The sequence below is a fragment of the Nerophis ophidion genome, linkage group LG29 (genome assembly GCF_033978795.1).
Source record: "Nerophis ophidion isolate RoL-2023_Sa linkage group LG29, RoL_Noph_v1.0, whole genome shotgun sequence".
Lineage (NCBI taxonomy): Eukaryota > Metazoa > Chordata > Actinopteri > Syngnathiformes > Syngnathidae > Nerophis > Nerophis ophidion.
Window position 1 is genome coordinate 14983780 of NC_084639.1, and position 18494 is coordinate 15002273.

Below are 18494 nucleotides of genomic sequence, written 5' to 3' on the forward strand. Positions count from 1 at the left end.
ATTCAGCATGTAAAAGTTAGTTTTGTTCGAGTCTTGTTTTAGTCATGTGTCTGTGTCATGTAAGATTTCAGTCACGTTTCAATCAGTGTATCAACCTTATGTCACTAAATAGTCTTGTGTCAGTTTTGTATTAGTTTTGTGTCACTCACGTGTCATTCAGCATGTAAAAGTTAGTTTTGTTCGAGTCTTGTTTTTCATGTCTGTCACATGTAAGATTTCAGTCAGTGTATCAGCCTTATGTCACTAAATAGTCTTGTGTCAGTTTTGTATTAGTTTTGTGGCACTCACGTGTCAATCAGCATGTAAAAGTTAGTTTTGTTCGAGTCTTGTTTTAGTCATGTGTCTGTCACATGTAAGATTTCAGTCACGTTTCAATCAGTGTATCAGCCTTATGTCACTGAATAGTCTTGTGTCAGTTTTGTATTAGTTTTGTGTCACTCATTCAGCATGTAAAATACCAGTCGAGTTTCAGTCATTGTATCAGCCTTATGTCACTAAACTTCTTCTTTGATATGTAAGTCTTGTCAGTCTTGCATCATTCTCATGTCAGTCGCTTGTTATAAAACATGTACACACCCGTTTCCATTTGAGTTGGGAAATTATGTTAGATGTAAAGTGGAATTATTTTCCCATTCTTGTTTTATGTAAAGCTTCAGTCGTTCAACAGTCTGCTGTCGTATTTTACACTTCATAATGCACCACACGTTTTCGATGGGAGACAGGTCTGGACTGCAGGTGCGCCAGGAAAGTACCCACACTATTTTTTTACGAAGCCACGCTGTTGTAACACAGGCTGAAAGTGGTTTGGTATTGTCTTGCTGAAATAAGCAGCGGCGTCCATGAAAAAGACAGTGCTTAGATGACAACATATGTTGCTCCAAAACCTGTATGTACCTTTCGGCATTAATGGTGCCTTCACAGATGTGTAAGTTACCCATGCCTTGGGCACTAATGCACCCCCATACCATCACAGATGCTGGCTTTTCAACTTTGCGTCGATAACAGTCTGGATGGTTCGCTTCCCCTTTGGTCCGGATGACACAATGTCGAATATTTCCAGAAACAATTTGGAATGTGGACTTGTCAGACCACAGAACACTTTTCCACTTTGCATCAGTCCATCTTAGATGATATCGGGCCCAGCGAAGCCGGCGGCGTTTCTGGATGTTGTTGATTAAATAACTTTCGCTTTGCATAGTAGAGCTTTAACTTGCACTTACAGATGTAGCGACCAACCGTATTTAGTGACAGTGGTTTTCTGAAGTGTTCCTGAGCCCATGTGGTGATATCCTTTAGTGATTGATGTCGGTTTTTGATACAGTGTCATTTGAGGGATCAAAGGTCACGGTCTTTCAATGTTGGTTTACGGCCATGCCGCATACGTGGAGTGATTTTTTTTCTAGATTCCCTGAACCTTTTGATGATATTATGGGCCGTAGATGTAAAAATCCCTAAACTTCTTGCAATTGCACTTTGAGAAACGTTGTTCTTAAACTGTTTGACTATTTGCTCATGCAGTTGTGGACAAAGGGGTGTACCTCGCCCCATCCTTTCTTGTGAAAGACTGAACATTTTTTGGGAAGGTGTTTTTATACCCAATCATGGCACCCACTTGTTCCCAATTAGCCTGCACACCTGTGGGATGTTCCAAATAAGTGTTTGATGAGCATTCCTCAACTTTATCAGTGTTTATTGCCACCTTTCCCAACTTCTTTGTCACCTGTTGCTGGCACCAAATTCTAAAGTTAATGATTATTTGCAAAAAAAAAAAAATTGTTTATCAGTTTGAACATCAAATATGTTGTCTTTGTAGCATATTCAACTGAATATGGGTTGAAAATGATTTGCCAATCATTGTATTCTGTTTATATTTACATCTAACACAATTCCCCAACTCAAATGGAAACGGGGTTTGTAACATGACAGTCACTTTTCAGTCAGTGTATTGGTCACGTGTCACAAAACATGTCCTTTAGACGTGTTAGTCTTGTGTCAGTCTTGTATTAGTCATGTGTCAGTCATATGTAAACTGTCAGTCACATTTGATTCAGCGTATTGGTCACATGTCACTAAACATGTCCTTTAGACGTGTTAGTCTTGTCAGTCTTGCATCAGTCACATGTCAGTCGCATGTCATTAAACATGTAAGATGACAGTCACTTTTCATTTAGTGTTTTGCTCACATGTCACTAAACATGTCTTTTAGACGTTAGTCATGTGTCAGTCACGCCAGTCATGTTTCAGTGAGTGTAATTAGACATGTCAGTCTTGTATTAGTCTTGTCACTCACGTGTCATTCAACATGTAAAATCCCAGTTAGTCTTGTGTCAGTCCTGTTTTAGTAATGTGTCAGTCAAATGTAAACTGCCAGTAACGTTTCAGTCAGTGTATTGATCACATGTCACTAAACATGTCCCTTAGACGTGTTAGTCTTGCGTCAGTCTTGTATTAGTCATGTGTCAGTCACATCTAAGCTGCCAGTCAAGTTTCAGTCAGTGTATTGGTCACGTGTAACTAAACATGTCCATTAGATGTGTTAGTCTTGTATCAGTCACGTGTCGGTCACATGTCACTAAACATGTCCTTTCGACATGCTAGTCTTGTGTCAATCACATGTCTGTCACATGTCACTAAGCATATCCTTCAGTTGTTTTAATCTTGTCTTGTTTTAGTCACTTGTCGGTCACATGTCCCTAAACATTTCCTTTAGATGTGTTAGTCTTGTGTCCGTTTTGTTTTAGTCATGTGTCATTCACATGTCAGCTGCCAGTTACGTTTCAGTCAGTGTATTGGTAACATATCACTAAACATGTCCTTTAGACGTGTTAGTCTTGTATCAGTCACGTGTTGGTCACATGTCACTAAACATGTTCTTTGGACGTGTTAGTCACGTGTCGGTCACATGTCACTAGACGTGTTAGCCTTGTGTCAGTCTTGTTTTAGTCCTGTGTCAGTCACATGTAAGCTGCCAGTCAGGTTTCAGTCAGTGTATTGGTCACATGTCACTAAACATGTCTTTTGGACGTGTCAGTCTTGTATCAGTCACGTGTCTGTCACATGTCACTAAACATGTCCTTTAGACGTGTTAGTCTTGTGTCAGTCTTGTATTAGTCATGAGTCAGTCACATGTAAGCTGCCAGTTAAGTTTCAGTCAGTGTATTGGTCACATGTCACTAAACATGTCCTTCAGACGTGTCAGTCTTGTATCAGTCACGTGTCGGTCACATGTCCTTTAGACGTGTTAGTCTTGTGTCAGTCTTGTGTTAGTCAGGTGTCGGTCACATTCCCACCGCAATTTAGTGTTTGCCGGCGGCATTGACGTGTCCTTGTTTGTCCCGACAGTGTCACACGGCGTGTTACCTCAGCGTGGCGCCAGAGTGCACCATGGGACGTCTGCGCCGCATGACGCTGCATCCATCCTGTATCCGCCTCCACTCCAGAAACTTCAGCAGGATGCACTGCTACCGCATCACCGAGGACGGCGGCGGCATCCATGACCTTGGTACGCACAACCAGGCCGACATGAAAGACCTTACTGTGTAATGTCACTTTTCTAAAATGGCTTCCTGCAGATGACAGCGAAGGCGCCGACCAGTCTGCTGTGGCGTCTAAAGACAGTCAGCCCACCACACCCGACCACGGTCAGTTGGACTTCTGTGTGGAAGTCAAATAGTCATTAAAAGTGTGATTTAACAAGCAGGCAAGCAGCTTCTTAAAGTCTTTGACGGCGACGACGCCCTCAGACGGGGTCACTTCCGCCTGGTCTCCATCGTCAAGGCCAACACCAATGAGGAAGTTCTGGTAAGAAGGACCACCGCAAACCTCACGTGTCACCTCACATGTCAGTCATGTGTTACGCCGTACTCAAAATAGGCCATTTGCACCCTCCCACTTCTGGACCACTCTTGTGTCAATCACATGTCAGTCATGTGCTAATCACATGTCAGGAATGTGTCAATTTCATGTCAGTCACAAATCAGTCGCTTTATCAGTCAAGCAAGATGACTTCAGACTGGACATTCGATCTGTCAGTCATGTGTCAATCACTTTTCAGTCTTGTGTCAGTCATGTGCTAATCACATGTCAGTCATGAATCAGTCAGTGTATGAGTCCCATGTCAGGCAAGATGACTTCGGACTGGACATTAGATATGTCAGTCTTGTGTCGGTCACATGTCACGCAAGATGAATTCAGACTGGACATTAGATCTGTCAGTCTTGTGTCAGTCATGTGCCAATCACATGTCAGGCATGTGTCAATCTCATGTCAGTCACCAATCTGTCAGTGTTTTAGTCACATGTCACGCAAGATGACTTCAGACTGGACTTTAGATCTGTCAGTGTTGTGTCAGTCATGTGTCAATCACATGTCAGTCATGTGCTAATCACATGTCCGTCATGTGCTAATCACATGTTAGTCATGAATCAGTCAGTGTATGAGTCACATGTCAGGCAAGATGACTTCAGACTGGACATATAATATGTCAGTCTTGTGTCAGTCACATGTCACGCAAGGTGACTTCAGACTGGACATTGGATCCATCAGTCTTGTGTCAGTCATGTGTCAATCACATGTCAGTCATGTGCCAGTCTGAAGTCATCTTGCGTTACATGTGAGGGATGTCACGCAAGATGACTTCAGACTGGACATTAGATCTGTCAGTCTTGTGTCAGTCAGTGTACCAGTCACATACTGATGCAAGACTGAAATGTCTAATGACATGTGACTGAGACATTCACTAAAACGTGACTGGAATCTTCCATGGGACCGACACATGACCAGGAGAAGACTGACACAAGACTGAGAGGACGGCGTGGCGCAGTGGTAGAGTGGCCGTGCGCAACCCGAGGGTCCCTGGTTCAAATCCCACCTAGTACCAACCTCGTCACGTCCGTTGTGTCCTGAGCAAGACACTTCACACTTGCTCCTGATGGGTGCTGGTTGGCGCCTTGCATGGCAGCTCCCTCCATCAGTGTGTGAATGGGTAAATGTGGATGTAGTGTCAAAGCGCTTTGAGTACCTTGAAGGTAGAAAAACGCTATACAAGTACAACCTATTTATGAGATATATTATGTTTGCTGACATGAAGCTGATACATTAACATGTGTTTGACACATGACTGACACAAGACTTACAGATCTAATGTCCAGTATGAAGTCATCTTGCGTGACATATGACTGATGCACTGGCTGACATGTGACTGACACAAGACTGACAGATGTAATGTCCAGTCTGAAGTCATTTTGCGTGACATGGGACGGATGTCACGCAAGATGACTTCAGACTAGACATTAGATTTGTCAGTCTTGTGTTAGTCATGTCAAGCAAGATGACTTCAGACTGGACATTAGATCTGTCAGTATTGTGTCAGTCATGTGTCAAACACATGTTAATGTATCACCTTCATGTGAGCAAACATGTCAGTCTTGTGTCAGTCTTCTCCTAGTCATGTGTCGGTCCCATGTCATACAACATGTGAGATTCCAGTCATGTTTTAGTGAATGTCTCAGTCACATGTCATTAGACATTTCAGTCTTGCATCAGTCATATCAATTACATGTCCGTTTGTGTAATTAAAAATGTAAGATTTCAGGCACATTTCAGTCTTGTATCAGTCACATTTCATCACATGAGTCAGGCTTGTATCAGTCACACATCAGTTATGTGTCAGTAAACAACTTAGATGTCAGTAATTTTTCAGTCAGTGTATCAGTCACGTCATTAAACATGTAAGTCTTGTTTCGGTTTTTTATTAGTCATGTGTCAGTCACATGTCACTTAACATGTAAGTCATGTGTCAGTCACATGTTATTCAACATGTAGGATGCCAATCTCATTTCAGTGAGTATATTAGTCACATTTCACTAAACATATCATTGGGTATATCAGTCTTGTATCAGTCATGTGTCAGTGTAAACATATAACATGCCAATCAGGTTTCAGTAAGTGTAATAGTCACATTTCACTAAACATGTCTTTGGATATGTCAGTCCTGTGCCAGGCACATGTCAGTGTAAACATGTTAAATGACAATCAAGTTTCAGTCATTGGATCTGTCAGTCTTGTGGCAGTCAGGTTTCAGTGAGTGTATTAGTCACATTTTTTCTAAACATGTAATTGGATATGTCAGTCTTGTGTCAGTCACAGGTCAGTCATGTGTCAGTGTAAACATGGAAAATGCCAATCAGGTTTCAGTCATTAGATATGTCTGTCTTGTGCCAGTCACATATCAGTGTAAACATGTAAAATGCCAATAAGGTGTCAGTCATTGGATATATCAGTCTTGTGCCAGTCACATATCAGTGTAAACATGTAAAATGACAATCAGGTTTCAGTCATTAGATATGTCAACCTTGTGTCAGTCACATGTCAGTCATGTGTCAGTGTAAACATGTAAGATGCCAAATCAGGTTAAAGTCAGTGTATTAGTCACATTTTGCTAAACATTTCATTGGATATGTCAGTCTTGTGTCTGTCACATGTCAGTTTCGTGTCAGTCACATGTCAGTCATGTGTCATTGTAAACATGTAAAATGCCCATCAGGTTTCAATCATTGGATATGTCAGTCTTGTGTCAGTCACATGTCAGTCATGTGTCAGTGTAAACATGTAAACTGCCAATCAGGTTTCAGTCATTGGATATGTCAGTTTTGTGTCCGTCACGTGTCAGTCATGTGTCATTGTAAACATGTAAGATGCCAGTCTTGTATTAGTCACATTTCACTAAACATGCCATTGGATTTGTCAGTCACATGTCAGTCATGTGTCAGTGTAAATATATAAAATGACAATCATATTTCAGTTCATTGGATATGTCAGTCTTGTGCCAGTCACATGTCAGTCTTGTGTCTGTTACATGCTTGTGTCAGAGTAAATAATGTAAAATGCCAATCAAGTTGAAGTCATTGGATTTGTCAGTCTATTGCCAGTCACATGTCAGTGTAAACATGTAAAATACCTATCAGGTTTCAGTCATTGGATATGTCAGTCTTGTGTCAGTCACATGTCAGTCATGTGTCAGTGTAAACATGTAAGATGCCAGTCAGGTTTAAGTCAATGTATTAGTCACATTTCATGAAACAGGTCATTGGATATGTCAGTCTTGTGTCAGTCACATGTCAGTCATGTGTCGGTCACATGTCAGTCATGTGTCAGTGTAAACATGTAAAATGCCAATCAGGTTTCAGTCATCGGATATGTCAATCTTGTGCCAGTCACATATCAGTGTAAACATGTAAAATGCCAATCAGGTTTCAGTCATTAGATAAGTCAACCTTGAGTCAGTCACATGTCAGTCATGTGTCAGTGTAAACATGTAAGATGCCGATCAGGTTAAAGTCAGTGTATTAGTCACATTTCACTAAACATGTCATTGGATATGTCAGTCTTGTGTCTGTCATATGTCAGTCTTGTGTCAGTCACATGTCACTCATGTGTCAGTATAAACATGTAAAATGCCAATCAGGTTTCAGTCTTGTCAGTCATGTGTCAGTGTAAACATGTAAAATTCCAATCAGGTTTCAGTCATTAGATATGTCAACCTTGAGTCAGTCCCATGTCAGTCATGTGTCAGTGTAAACATGTAAGATGCCGATCGGTTAAAGTCAGTGTATTAGTCACATTTCACTAAACATGTCATTGGATATGTCAGTCTTGTGTCAGTCACATGTCATTCATGTGTCAGTGTAAACATGTAAGATGCCAGTTAGGTTTAAGTCAGTGTATTAGTCACATTTCACTAAACATGTCATTGGATTTGTCAGTCTTGTGTCAGTCACATGTCAGTCATGTGTCAGTGTAAACATGTAAAATGCCAACCAAGTGTCAGTCATTGGATATGTCAGTCTTGTGCCAGTCACATGTCAGTGTAAACATGTAAAATATCTATCAGGTTTCAGTCATTGGATATGTCAGTCACATGTCACTCATGTGTCATTGTAAAAATGTAAGATGGCAGTCAGGTTTAAGTCAGTGTATTAGTCACATTTCACTAAAGATGTCAATGGATTTGTCAGTCTTGTGTCTGTCATATGTCAGTCATGTGTTAGTGTAAACATGTAAAATGCCAATCAGGTGTCAGTCATTGGATATGTCAGTCTTGTGTAAGTCACATGTCAGTCATGTGTCAGTGTAAACATGTAAAATGCCAATCGGGTGTAAGTCACATGTCAGTCTTGTGTCGGTCATGTGTCCGTGTATGGTGTCAAATGTCAGTGTTGTCCTCCAGGGGGCAGCACTGAGGGCCTTCTACCTGCCAGATGACTACCAGGACTATCAGCTGCAAGAGGTAGGCGGTCTTCAGCGTCTCCAAAGCGACGATGTCCTGAACCGGAACAGCGGGCCGGACAACAGAACCTCCCTGAAGGACGGCGGCGACTCCTGGCTGCTCAGGAAGAAAGACGGCGACAGCGAGGTCATCAAGGTGTACGCCGGCTGGCCCAGGTCTCGGTCTTCTTGCACCGCCAACACGCACGCACTCCTCCGCAGGAAGTTAACGTCGGCGTGTGTTTCAGGTCCGGAGCGAAGTACGTGACCGTGTCCGTGTCCAGGGACAGCACCGCAGAGTCCGTCCTGGCTGAAGTCCATGAGCAGCTGGTAAGCGTGGAGGCTCCTGGAACCACCACAAAAAAAAATCACGGCTTTTCATACTTGGCGCTATCTTGGAAGTACGCTAACTTTGTACTTCAAAGATAACAGTGTACAGGGTTACCGAACAAGAACGCTGATGGGTCGCCATAAGGCCGCCCGTAAAAAATGGGAAAAAGGTAAACGCTCCTAAGGGGGCCCAGTCTGGAGTGGGAAAAAAACCTCCATAGCAAAGCACATATACATATTACAACATGCATCTCGAGATATCTAGCAACAGAAGGAAGGTAGTTCAAGGTCATGGTGGTAGGCCGCAGCTCTCAGACGCTGACCATCCATTCATAAACCCTACGGGATTTGCGTTGAGGGCGTTGGGTTGGGGGGTGATAGGTTGTGTATGTGTGGCGTATATTTTTGTGGATGTGTGCGTGTGTGTGTGTAAGCCCGTAGTGTGTCTCTGTTCCACGGCCTTTATGTATTGCAGTCGCTAGTCCAAAGTCAACAACAACAGGTGTGTGTACATGAGACAAGAAGGGAGTTTGTTGTGTCTTCGCTGCGCTGTCCTTCAGGAGAGTCTCGAAGCCAGGGAAACAACACAAGTTAGAATGATTTTTTTAATGCGGGTGAAAATAAAATTTGCTTTTCACTCTAAATTGTCTATGACTGGTCCTCAAACCTGTGGGGTAGACAGTCCGATGTAATCCACAGTTCTTCCCGCATCTTCCAATCGAGCTGTGACGGAAGGGTCACAGCTTACTGAGAGGTTTGTTCTCCCGGGATGCAAACAGACTATTCTGGACAAGGCTTGCAGGTAGGAACATATTTATTAATTCAAGAAATCTTGGCAGGGCATGAGGTGAGCAAACATAAACTATGGCGGGGAACAAACACAAAACTGTGTCATGAAACAAACAAACATAAACTATGGCTTCGAACAAACACGAAACTGTGGCAAGAAGTAACACTTACGTGGACACGGGATGAATCGAACAACATGAACTGTGGTATCGCATGAAAACAAGCAAGGATGCCAGGCCGACTGACTGGCAAAGACAGGCTTAAATAAGGGTCTTGATTAGAAACGGGTGTGCGGTCCAAACACCAGAGGCAGGTGAAAATCATAAGTCGGCATGGTAACCAAACAAAACAAGGGAGCGCAAACAGGGACTAAAAAGAGTCCAAAAACTAACAAACACATGATCCAGACCACAGATCATGACAAAATTAAGTCTTTGTTACTTAGAATATGTTCCCTGTACTAAAGTGTACCCAAAAACATATAAGTTTGTCTTGAATTTGACAAAAAAAAACATTTTATTTTGAACTAATGAAGGGTTCGGTGAATGCGCATATGAAACTGGTGGGGTTCGGTACCTCCAACAAGGTTAAGAACCACTGCTCTAATCATGGCTCTGATACTTTGCGCCATTTTATAAGTATGCAAACTTTTCCTATGTTATCATTCTGACGTTGGCATGCTAACATGTTATGCTAGTATTTCGGCTAATTTCACTCGTACAAACCTAAAATCATGGCTTCTATTACTTTGCGCCATCTAAGAAGAATGCTAAAAAAAAAATATGTTGGCATGCTAACATTAGCATGCTAAAATTTTAAGCTAACATTTCAACACATTTATCCGTACAAACTTAAAAATCATGGATTTTGATACTTGACACCATTGTAGAAGTATGCTAACTTTTCCTATTTTATCATGCTACCATTATATAATGTTTTATGATAGCATTTCAATTCATTTTATTCATTTGAACCTAAATATCATGGCTTTTAATACTTTGCGCCATTTTATAAGTGTGCAAACTTTTCTTATCATTCTGATGTTGGCATGCTACCATTTTATGCTAGCAGTTCGGCTAATTTCACTCGTACAAACCTAAAAATCATGGCTTCTATTACTTTGCGCCATCTAAGAAGTATGCTAAAAAACAATAAATTGTGTTGGAATGCTAACATTAGCATACTAATGTTTTATGCTAACGTTAAAACACATGTATTCGTACAAACTTAAAAATCATATCTTTTGATACTTGGCACCGTTGTAGAAATATGCTAACTTTTCCTATTTTATCATGCTAACATTATATAATGTTTTATGATAGCATTTCAGCTCATTTTATTCATTTGAACCTAAATATCATGGCTTTTAATACTTTGCGCCATTTTATAAGTGTGCAAACTTTTCTTATGTTATCATTCTGATGTTGGCATGCTACCATTTTATGCTAGTATTTCGGCTAATTTCACTCGTACAAACCTAAAAATCATGGCTTCTATTACTTTGCGCCATCTAAGAAGTATGCTAAAAAAAATTATGTTGGCATGCTAACATTAGCATACTAATGTTTTATGCTAACATTAAAACACATTTATTCGTACAAACTTAAAAATCATCTCTTTTGATACTTGGCACCATTGTAAAAGTATGCTAACTTTTCCTATTTTATCATGCTAACATTATATAATGCTTTATGATAGCATTTCAGCTCATTGTATTCATTTGAACCTAAATATCATGCTTCTATTACTTTGCGCCATCTAAGAAGAATGCTAAAAACAAATTTATGTTGGCATGCTAAAATTTTAAGCTAACATTTCAACACATTTATTCGTACAAACTTAAAAATCATGGATTTTGATACTTGACACCATTGTAGAAATATGCTAACTTTTCCAATTTTATCCTGCTAACATTATATAATGTTTTATAGCATTTCAGCCCCTTTTATTCATTTGAACCTAAATATCATGGCTTTTAATACTTTGACCCATTTTATAAGTATGGAAACTTTTATGTTATCATTCTGATGTTGGCATGCTAACATTTTATGCTAGTATTTCGGCTAATTTCACTCGTACAAATCTAAAAACCATGGCTTGTATTACTTTGTGCCATCTAAGAAGTACGCTAAAGAACAATAAACTGTTGGCATGCTAACATTAGCATACTAATGTTTTATGCTAACGTTAAAAAACATGTATTCGTACAAACTTAAAAATCATCTCTTGATACTTGGCACCATTGTAGAAGTGTGCTAGCTTTTCCTATTTTATCATGCTAACATTATATAATGTTTTATGATAGCATTTCAGCTCATTTTATTAATTTGAACCTAAATATCTTGGCTTTTAATACTTTGCGCCATTTTATAAGTATGCAAACTTTTCCTATGTTATCATTCTGACATTGGCATGCTAACATTTTATGCTAGTATTTCGGCTGATTTCACTCGTACAAACTTAAAAATCATGGCTTCTGCTACTTTGCGCCATTTAAGAAGTATGCTAAAAAAAATTGTTGGCATGCTAACATTAGCATGCTAAAGTTTTAAGCTAACATTTCAACACATTTATTCGTACAAGCTTAAAAATCATGGATTTTGATACTTGACACCATTGTAGAAGTATGCTAACTTTTCCTATTTTATAATGCTATTATTATGTAACGTTTTATGCTAGCATTTTAGCCAATTGTATTAATTGAAACCTAAAAATCTTACGTGTTAAAATGTTAGCACACTAACATTTTATGCTAGTATTTTGGCTAATTTCATTTGTACAAACCTAAAAACTATGGATTTTAATACTTTGCGCCATCTTAGAAGTATGCTAACTTTTCCTGTTATCATGCTAACAGTAGGATGCTAAAGTTTTATGCTAACAATTTAAAAAATTGTAATCGTACGACATAAAAATGATACATTTTTAATCTTAAAACTACGCTTACTTTTCCAATGTCACCATGCTAAGGTTTTGTGCTAATATTTTAGCTAATTTCATTCATTTGAACCTAAATATCTTGGCTTTTGATCTTCAGCACCATCTTAGAAGTATGCTAAATTTTCCTATTCTCCCTTAGCATTTTAAAGTTTGAAATTGGTGATTGGTTATTATTCTCTTATTCAGAAATTTGGCAGCCAAGCACTTCAGTACCTGGTTGTGGCGCCAGGTGTATCTCCCTTGAGTCAGACTGGTCTTGCAACCCACCAACATGTGTTTGAGAGTTGGCCGGGCTGCACACTGGAGACAGGCAGGGTCCTCTCAGTACCAGAGATGGAGGTTGGTTGGAGAGGGCAGGACATGTGGCTCTAATTACCTCTATTTAATAATACCACTCTAACATTTGACAACCAAACAATTAAACAAGGCGACTCGGTAAAGAATCTGAGTGTTATCTTTGACCCAACTCTCTCCTTTTAGTCACACATTAAAAGCGTTACTAAAACGGCCTTCTTTCATCTCCGTAATATCGCTAAAATTCGCTCCATTCTGTCCACTAAAGACGCTGAGATCATTATCCATGCATTTGTTACGTCTCGCCTCGACTACTGTAACGTATTATTTTCGGGTCTCCCCATGTCTAGCATTAAAAGATTACAGTTGGTACAAAATGCGGCTGCTAGACTTTTGACAAGAACAAGAAAGTTTGATCACATTACGCCTGTACTGGCTCACCTGCACTGGCTTCCTGTGCACTTAAGATGTGACTTTAAGGTTTTACTACTTACGTATGAAATACTACACGGTCTAGCTCCATCCTATCTTGCAGATTGTATTGTACCATATGTCCCGGCAAGAAATCTGCGTTCAAAGGACTCCGGCTTATTAATGATTCCCAAAGCCTCAAAAAAGTCTGCGTTTTCATTTCCCAGTACTCTGGAATGCCCTCCCGGTAAAAGTTTGAGATGCCAACTCAGTAGAAGCATTTAAGTCTCACCTTAAAACTCATTTGTATACTCTAGCCTTGAAATAGACTCCCTTTTTAGACCAGTTGATCTGCCGTTTCTTTTCTTTTTCTCCTATGTCCCACTCTCCCTTGTGGAGGGAGTCCGGTCCAATCCGGTGGCCATGTACTGCTTGCCTGTGTATCGGCTGGGGACATCTCTGCGCTGCTGATTCGCCTCCGCTTGGGATGGTTTCCTGCTGGCTCCGCTGTGAACGGGACTCTCGCTGCTGTGTTGGATCCGCTTTGGACTGGACTCTTGCGACTGTGTTGGATCCATTATGGATTGAACTTTCACAGTATCATGTTAGACCCGCTCGACATCCATTCCTTTCCTCCTCTCCAAGGTTCTCATAGTCATCATTGTCACCGACGTCCCACTGGGTGTGAGTTTTCCTTGCCCTTATGTGGGCCTATCGAGGATGTCGTAGTGGTTTGTGTTGTGGTTTGTGCAGCCCTTTGAGACACTAGTGATTTAGGGCTATATAAGTAAACATTGATTCATTGATTGATAATGATGAAACTTAGTCTATTAGACTCCATGCTCCATATTTTGTTCCACGGTTTTTTCTCCCTCCTCTCCACACCTTCCTACTTCATCCAGCGGCCTTGCTGGGCTTGGGGGACTGCCTTGGCACACCTGGCTGCTTCCTCCTGGTGGTGCACTTCTTCCACCACCATGTCCTGCCGTTCGGTTGGAGTTGCCTGTTGCCACATGAGTGCTGTTGCTTCCCAACCAAGGCCCCCTCTGCCATATTGGACATGCCCCACTATATCCTGATGTGTGAGGGCCGTCTTTGCCACTGCAACTGCTGCAGGTGGATCCCATTTCCTCCCTGCCGCTAGGGTTGGAGCAGCACCTCTGACGAATGGGTCTTGGGATTCTGTGAGAGTGATTTCCAGAATTGATTTGGCACAACGCTTGAGTTTAGTAGGGAGAGGGCTCCGTTGCCATACAGGTTTTCGCTGCTAATACATATCGGCAGTCCAAGCCATTTCCTCTCTTGTGCATTCACCAGCCTCTCCAGCCGGTTAGTATGGGATAGAGCGACCTAATAGATGGAAATTGGTCACATGAGACTGGGCAGCAGCCCAAACATCTTCAGCTTCCCAGGGAGTGCAGTGTTATTGATCTGCTTGAGCCGCTGATTGTATCCTGCCTGAGTTGGTCCACCTGCTTCGAGTCTTTGGTTTCTTCGCTATACCAGTGGCCAAGGCTTTTGCTAGGCTTTTCCAGAACTGTTGGTATTGGCTCGCTGTTGATAGGGAACCTCTCATTGGTGAGCTGGCCCTTGATGATGGAGATACCGCAGGATTTGCTTGGTTTAATCTCCATTCGTGCCCATTCGATGTATCCCTGGAGTTTATCCAGCATGCGTTTGTTGTTGTTAAAGGGGAACATTATCACAATTTCAAAATGGTTAAAAACAATAAAAATCAGTTCCCAGTGGCTTGTTGTATTTTTTGAAGTTTTTTTCAAAATTTTACCGGTCCCGGAATATCCCTAAATAAAGCTTTAAAGTGCCTTATTTTCGCTATATTCGAAACCACTATCCATTTCCCTGTGACGTCATACAGTGCTGCCAATGTAAACAAACAATGGGAATACCACAGCAAGATATAGCGACATTAGCTCGGATTCAGACTCTGATTTCAGCGGCTTAAGCGATTCAATAGATTACGCATGTATTGAAACGGATGGTTGGAGTATGAAAGTATTGAAGAAGAAACTGAAGCTATTGAGCGAATAGCTATTGACGCTATTCATAGCCATAGCATGGCCGAATAGCTGCATTAGCATCGCCGGTAAAATGTGCGGACCAAACGATCAGGACTTTCGCATCTTGTGATAATGGAGCAACTTAAATCCGTCGATTGGTAAGTGTTTTTTTCGCATTAAATGTGGGTGGAAGGAAACGTAATATAGTTGCAAATGCATCTACAGGTTATCCATACATCTCTGTACCATGTCTGCTTCACCACCGCCGGTAAATAGCATGTTAGCATTGATTAGCTGGCAGTCACGCCGCGACCAAATATGTCTAATTAGCACATAAATCAGCATCAACAAAACTCACCTATTGTGATTTCGTTGACTTTATCATTGCAAATGCATCTGCAGGTTATCCATACATCTCTGTGCCATGTCTGTCATCGCCGGTAAATGGCATGTTAGCATCGATTAGCATAGCATGTTAGCATCGATTAGCATAGCATGTTAGCATCGATTAGCTAGCAGTCGCGCCTCAACCAATTATGTGTGATTAGCACATAAGTCAACAACAAAACTCACCTTTGTGATTTTGTTGACTTTATCGTTGCAAATGCATCTGCAGGTTATCCATACATCTCTGTGCCATGTCTGTCATCGCCGGTCAAATGTGAAGACACTCCGGCACATTCAATGGGGGTCTGGCGGCAGACACTTTCGCATCTTCGGGCCAGTGGTGCAACTTGAATCCCTCCCTGTTAGTGTTGTTACACCCTCCGACAACACACCGACGAGGCATGATGTCTCCAAGGTTCCAAAAAATAGTCGGAAAAACGGAAAATAACAGAGCTGAGACCCGGTGTTTGTAATGTGTTGAAAATGGCGGCAGTATTACTTCGGTGACGTCACGTTCTGACGTCTTCGCCACCAGAGCAATAAACACAAAGGCATTTAAATTCTCCAAAATTCACCCATTTAGACTTCGGAAATCGGTTAAAAAAATATATGGTCTTTTTTTTCTGCACCATCAAGGTATATATTGACGCTTACATAGGTCTGGTGATAATGTTCCCCTTTAAGTTAAAGTTAAAGTACCAATGATTGTCACACACACACACTAGGTGTGGTGAAATTTGTCCTCTGCCTTTGATCCATCCCCTTGATCACCCCCTGGGAGGTGAGGGGAGCAGTGGGCAGCAGCGGTGCCGCGCCCGGGAATAATTTATGGTGATTTAACCCCCAACTCCAACCCTTGATGCTGAGTGCCAAACAGGGAGGCAATGGGTTCCATTTTTTTTATAGTCTTTGGTATGACTCGGCCATGGTTTGAACTCACAACCTACCGATCTCAGGGCGGAAACTCTAACCACTAGGCCACTGAGTAGGTTGTTCTTGTCGTCCATGTACGCCCTTAATGGAGGAAGCAGCCTGCTTTTCAACCGCTCCCCTTCATCGGGATGTTCAAATAATGAGCTCCATTGCTGTGGTAAACGCCAGTGGAGATATTTTGCAGCCCGTCATTATGCTAATCTCGAGGTGCTGCCAGGCAATTGTTCCGGCCTGTGCTGTGAGGCAGAACTGGAGTACCTGGAAGTAGGCTTTGACCATCCTTGTGATGCCGTCAGGGTCTTGGAAGAGGTTGAACACTGTCCATAGCATCTCATGAGGCATTGACCCGAAGGCATTGGCAAGATCTAAGAAAAACACATGCAGGTCTTTTTTCTCCTCCTTGGCCATCTGTATCGGGTGCCAGATGACATTTGTGTGTTCCAAGCATCCTGAGAAACAGTCTATCCCTGCCTTTTGCACTGAGGTGTCGACAAAGTTGTTCTTCAGCCGAATACTGAGAGCCTCTGGGCCACAACACTGAAGAATGTCTTTCCTTCTGGCGAAACTGGTCGATGGTTGAGGAATTCTTCTCTTTGGGAATCAAGATTCCTCCTGCCCTTCGTCATGCGTTTTGGTATAATTCCTTTTTTGCACGCCACTTTCATTAGCTTCTAGAGGTACTTCAGGACGCCTGGAGTGTTCTTATAGAACCTATATGGAACGCTGTTTGGTCCAGGGGCTGAGGCTAATCTTGCCCGCTTTACAGTGCTCTCAACTTCTCTCCATGTGGGGGGCCCTAGTTTCGAACTGGTGCTCCGGTGGTTGGATTGGTGGCATGTCATCTGGAATGCTGGCTGGCACATGCCTCTGGCTGTCGGAGTAGGTCTTCCTCAGGTGCTCCTCTAGTTCCCTTATGAATACTTCAAGGATCCCAGCTTTGTTTTTGACAAAGAGGTCTTTGACGAACTTGTAGAAGGCAGTCCTTGTTCGCTCTTTCTTCTTATGTTGCTTTCTCAGGCATTCTGCTCTTGGCAGTGTTACAAGACGCTGCTTGATGTCGCACTGTAGTGCTTCCAGTCCTTTCCATCCCACTTCTGTGGCCTTTTTCCACTGCTTTCTCAGGCCCCTTCTTTCTTTCACAAATCTTCCAATCTCTTCTTGTCTCCGGGACTTGGAGGGGCTGATGGTTCTGTCTTTGTCCTAAGGTTCTTACTTTTCACCCCAAATCTCTCTGCTCCATAGCTGTAAATCAGGGGCGCTCACACTTTTTCTGCAGGCGAGCTACTTTTCAATTGACCAAGTCGAGGAGATCTACCTCATTCCTATTTATATTTATTTATTTATGAAAGAGACATTTTTGTTAACAAGTTAATGGTGTTTAATGATAATACAAGCATGTTTAACACACGTAGATTCCTTTCTTTCATGAAGACAAGAATATAAGTTGGTGTATTTGATTCTGATGACTTGCATTGATTGGAATTAGACAGTGGTGCTGATAACGTCCGCATTTTCAAATAGAGGGAAAAAAAAGTCCTCCTTTCTGTCCAATACCACATGAAAGTGGTTGGATTTGGCATCTCATTTGTCCAACTTGCATACTCATTTTTAAACACTTTGTTATGAGAGTAGCATATGTGTGTGGCCCTTTAATGTCTGGCAGCAGGTGAGTGACGTCAGTGAGTGTGCGGGTGGGCAAGCAAGTGAGAAAGCGGTCGCTGAGGGCGGGGGAGAAATACATTGGCATCAAACTCCGTAGCTTGCTAGCTTGTGCACGCTAGCTTTCTGAGACTCTTATTTTGTTAGCACAGGCAGGATGAAACAGGTCTTTTATGGTGAAGACAGGAACTGTGCAGTCGGTTTTTAGAGTTTTGACAGTAGGTACGGAGTCTCTAGAAATAAAATGTGTTTCTCTGCGTCCGCCCTGTTAGTGATTTTTTTCTTAAATATGAGCTTGCAGCAGCCAGCGTCATCTCACAAGATCCTCGGGTGCCGAGAATGTCAAACAGACGAAAGTGAAGGCTTGGTATGATTGATGATTGCTCATTTTTATGTCTATTTTTTAATGCCTGGCTTGAGATCGACTGACACACCCTCCGAGATCGACCAGTCGATCGCGATCGACGT

General features: G+C 41.8%; 1 protein-coding gene across 2 annotated transcripts in view; it reads left to right on the plus strand.

Moving 5' to 3' along the window:
- LOC133546107 (diacylglycerol kinase theta-like) overlaps positions 1-18494 on the plus strand; it is a 68127-nt gene that overhangs the window by 21466 nt on the left and 28167 nt on the right. For both annotated transcript variants that reach the window (XM_061891950.1, XM_061891951.1), the window contains 5 exons: positions 3343-3502; positions 3573-3641; positions 3701-3801; positions 8228-8442; positions 8514-8595. In XM_061891950.1, coding sequence (XP_061747934.1) covers positions 3343-3502; positions 3573-3641; positions 3701-3801; positions 8228-8442; positions 8514-8595 — 627 coding nt within the window. The remainder of the gene's footprint in view (positions 1-3342; positions 3503-3572; positions 3642-3700; positions 3802-8227; positions 8443-8513; positions 8596-18494) is intronic.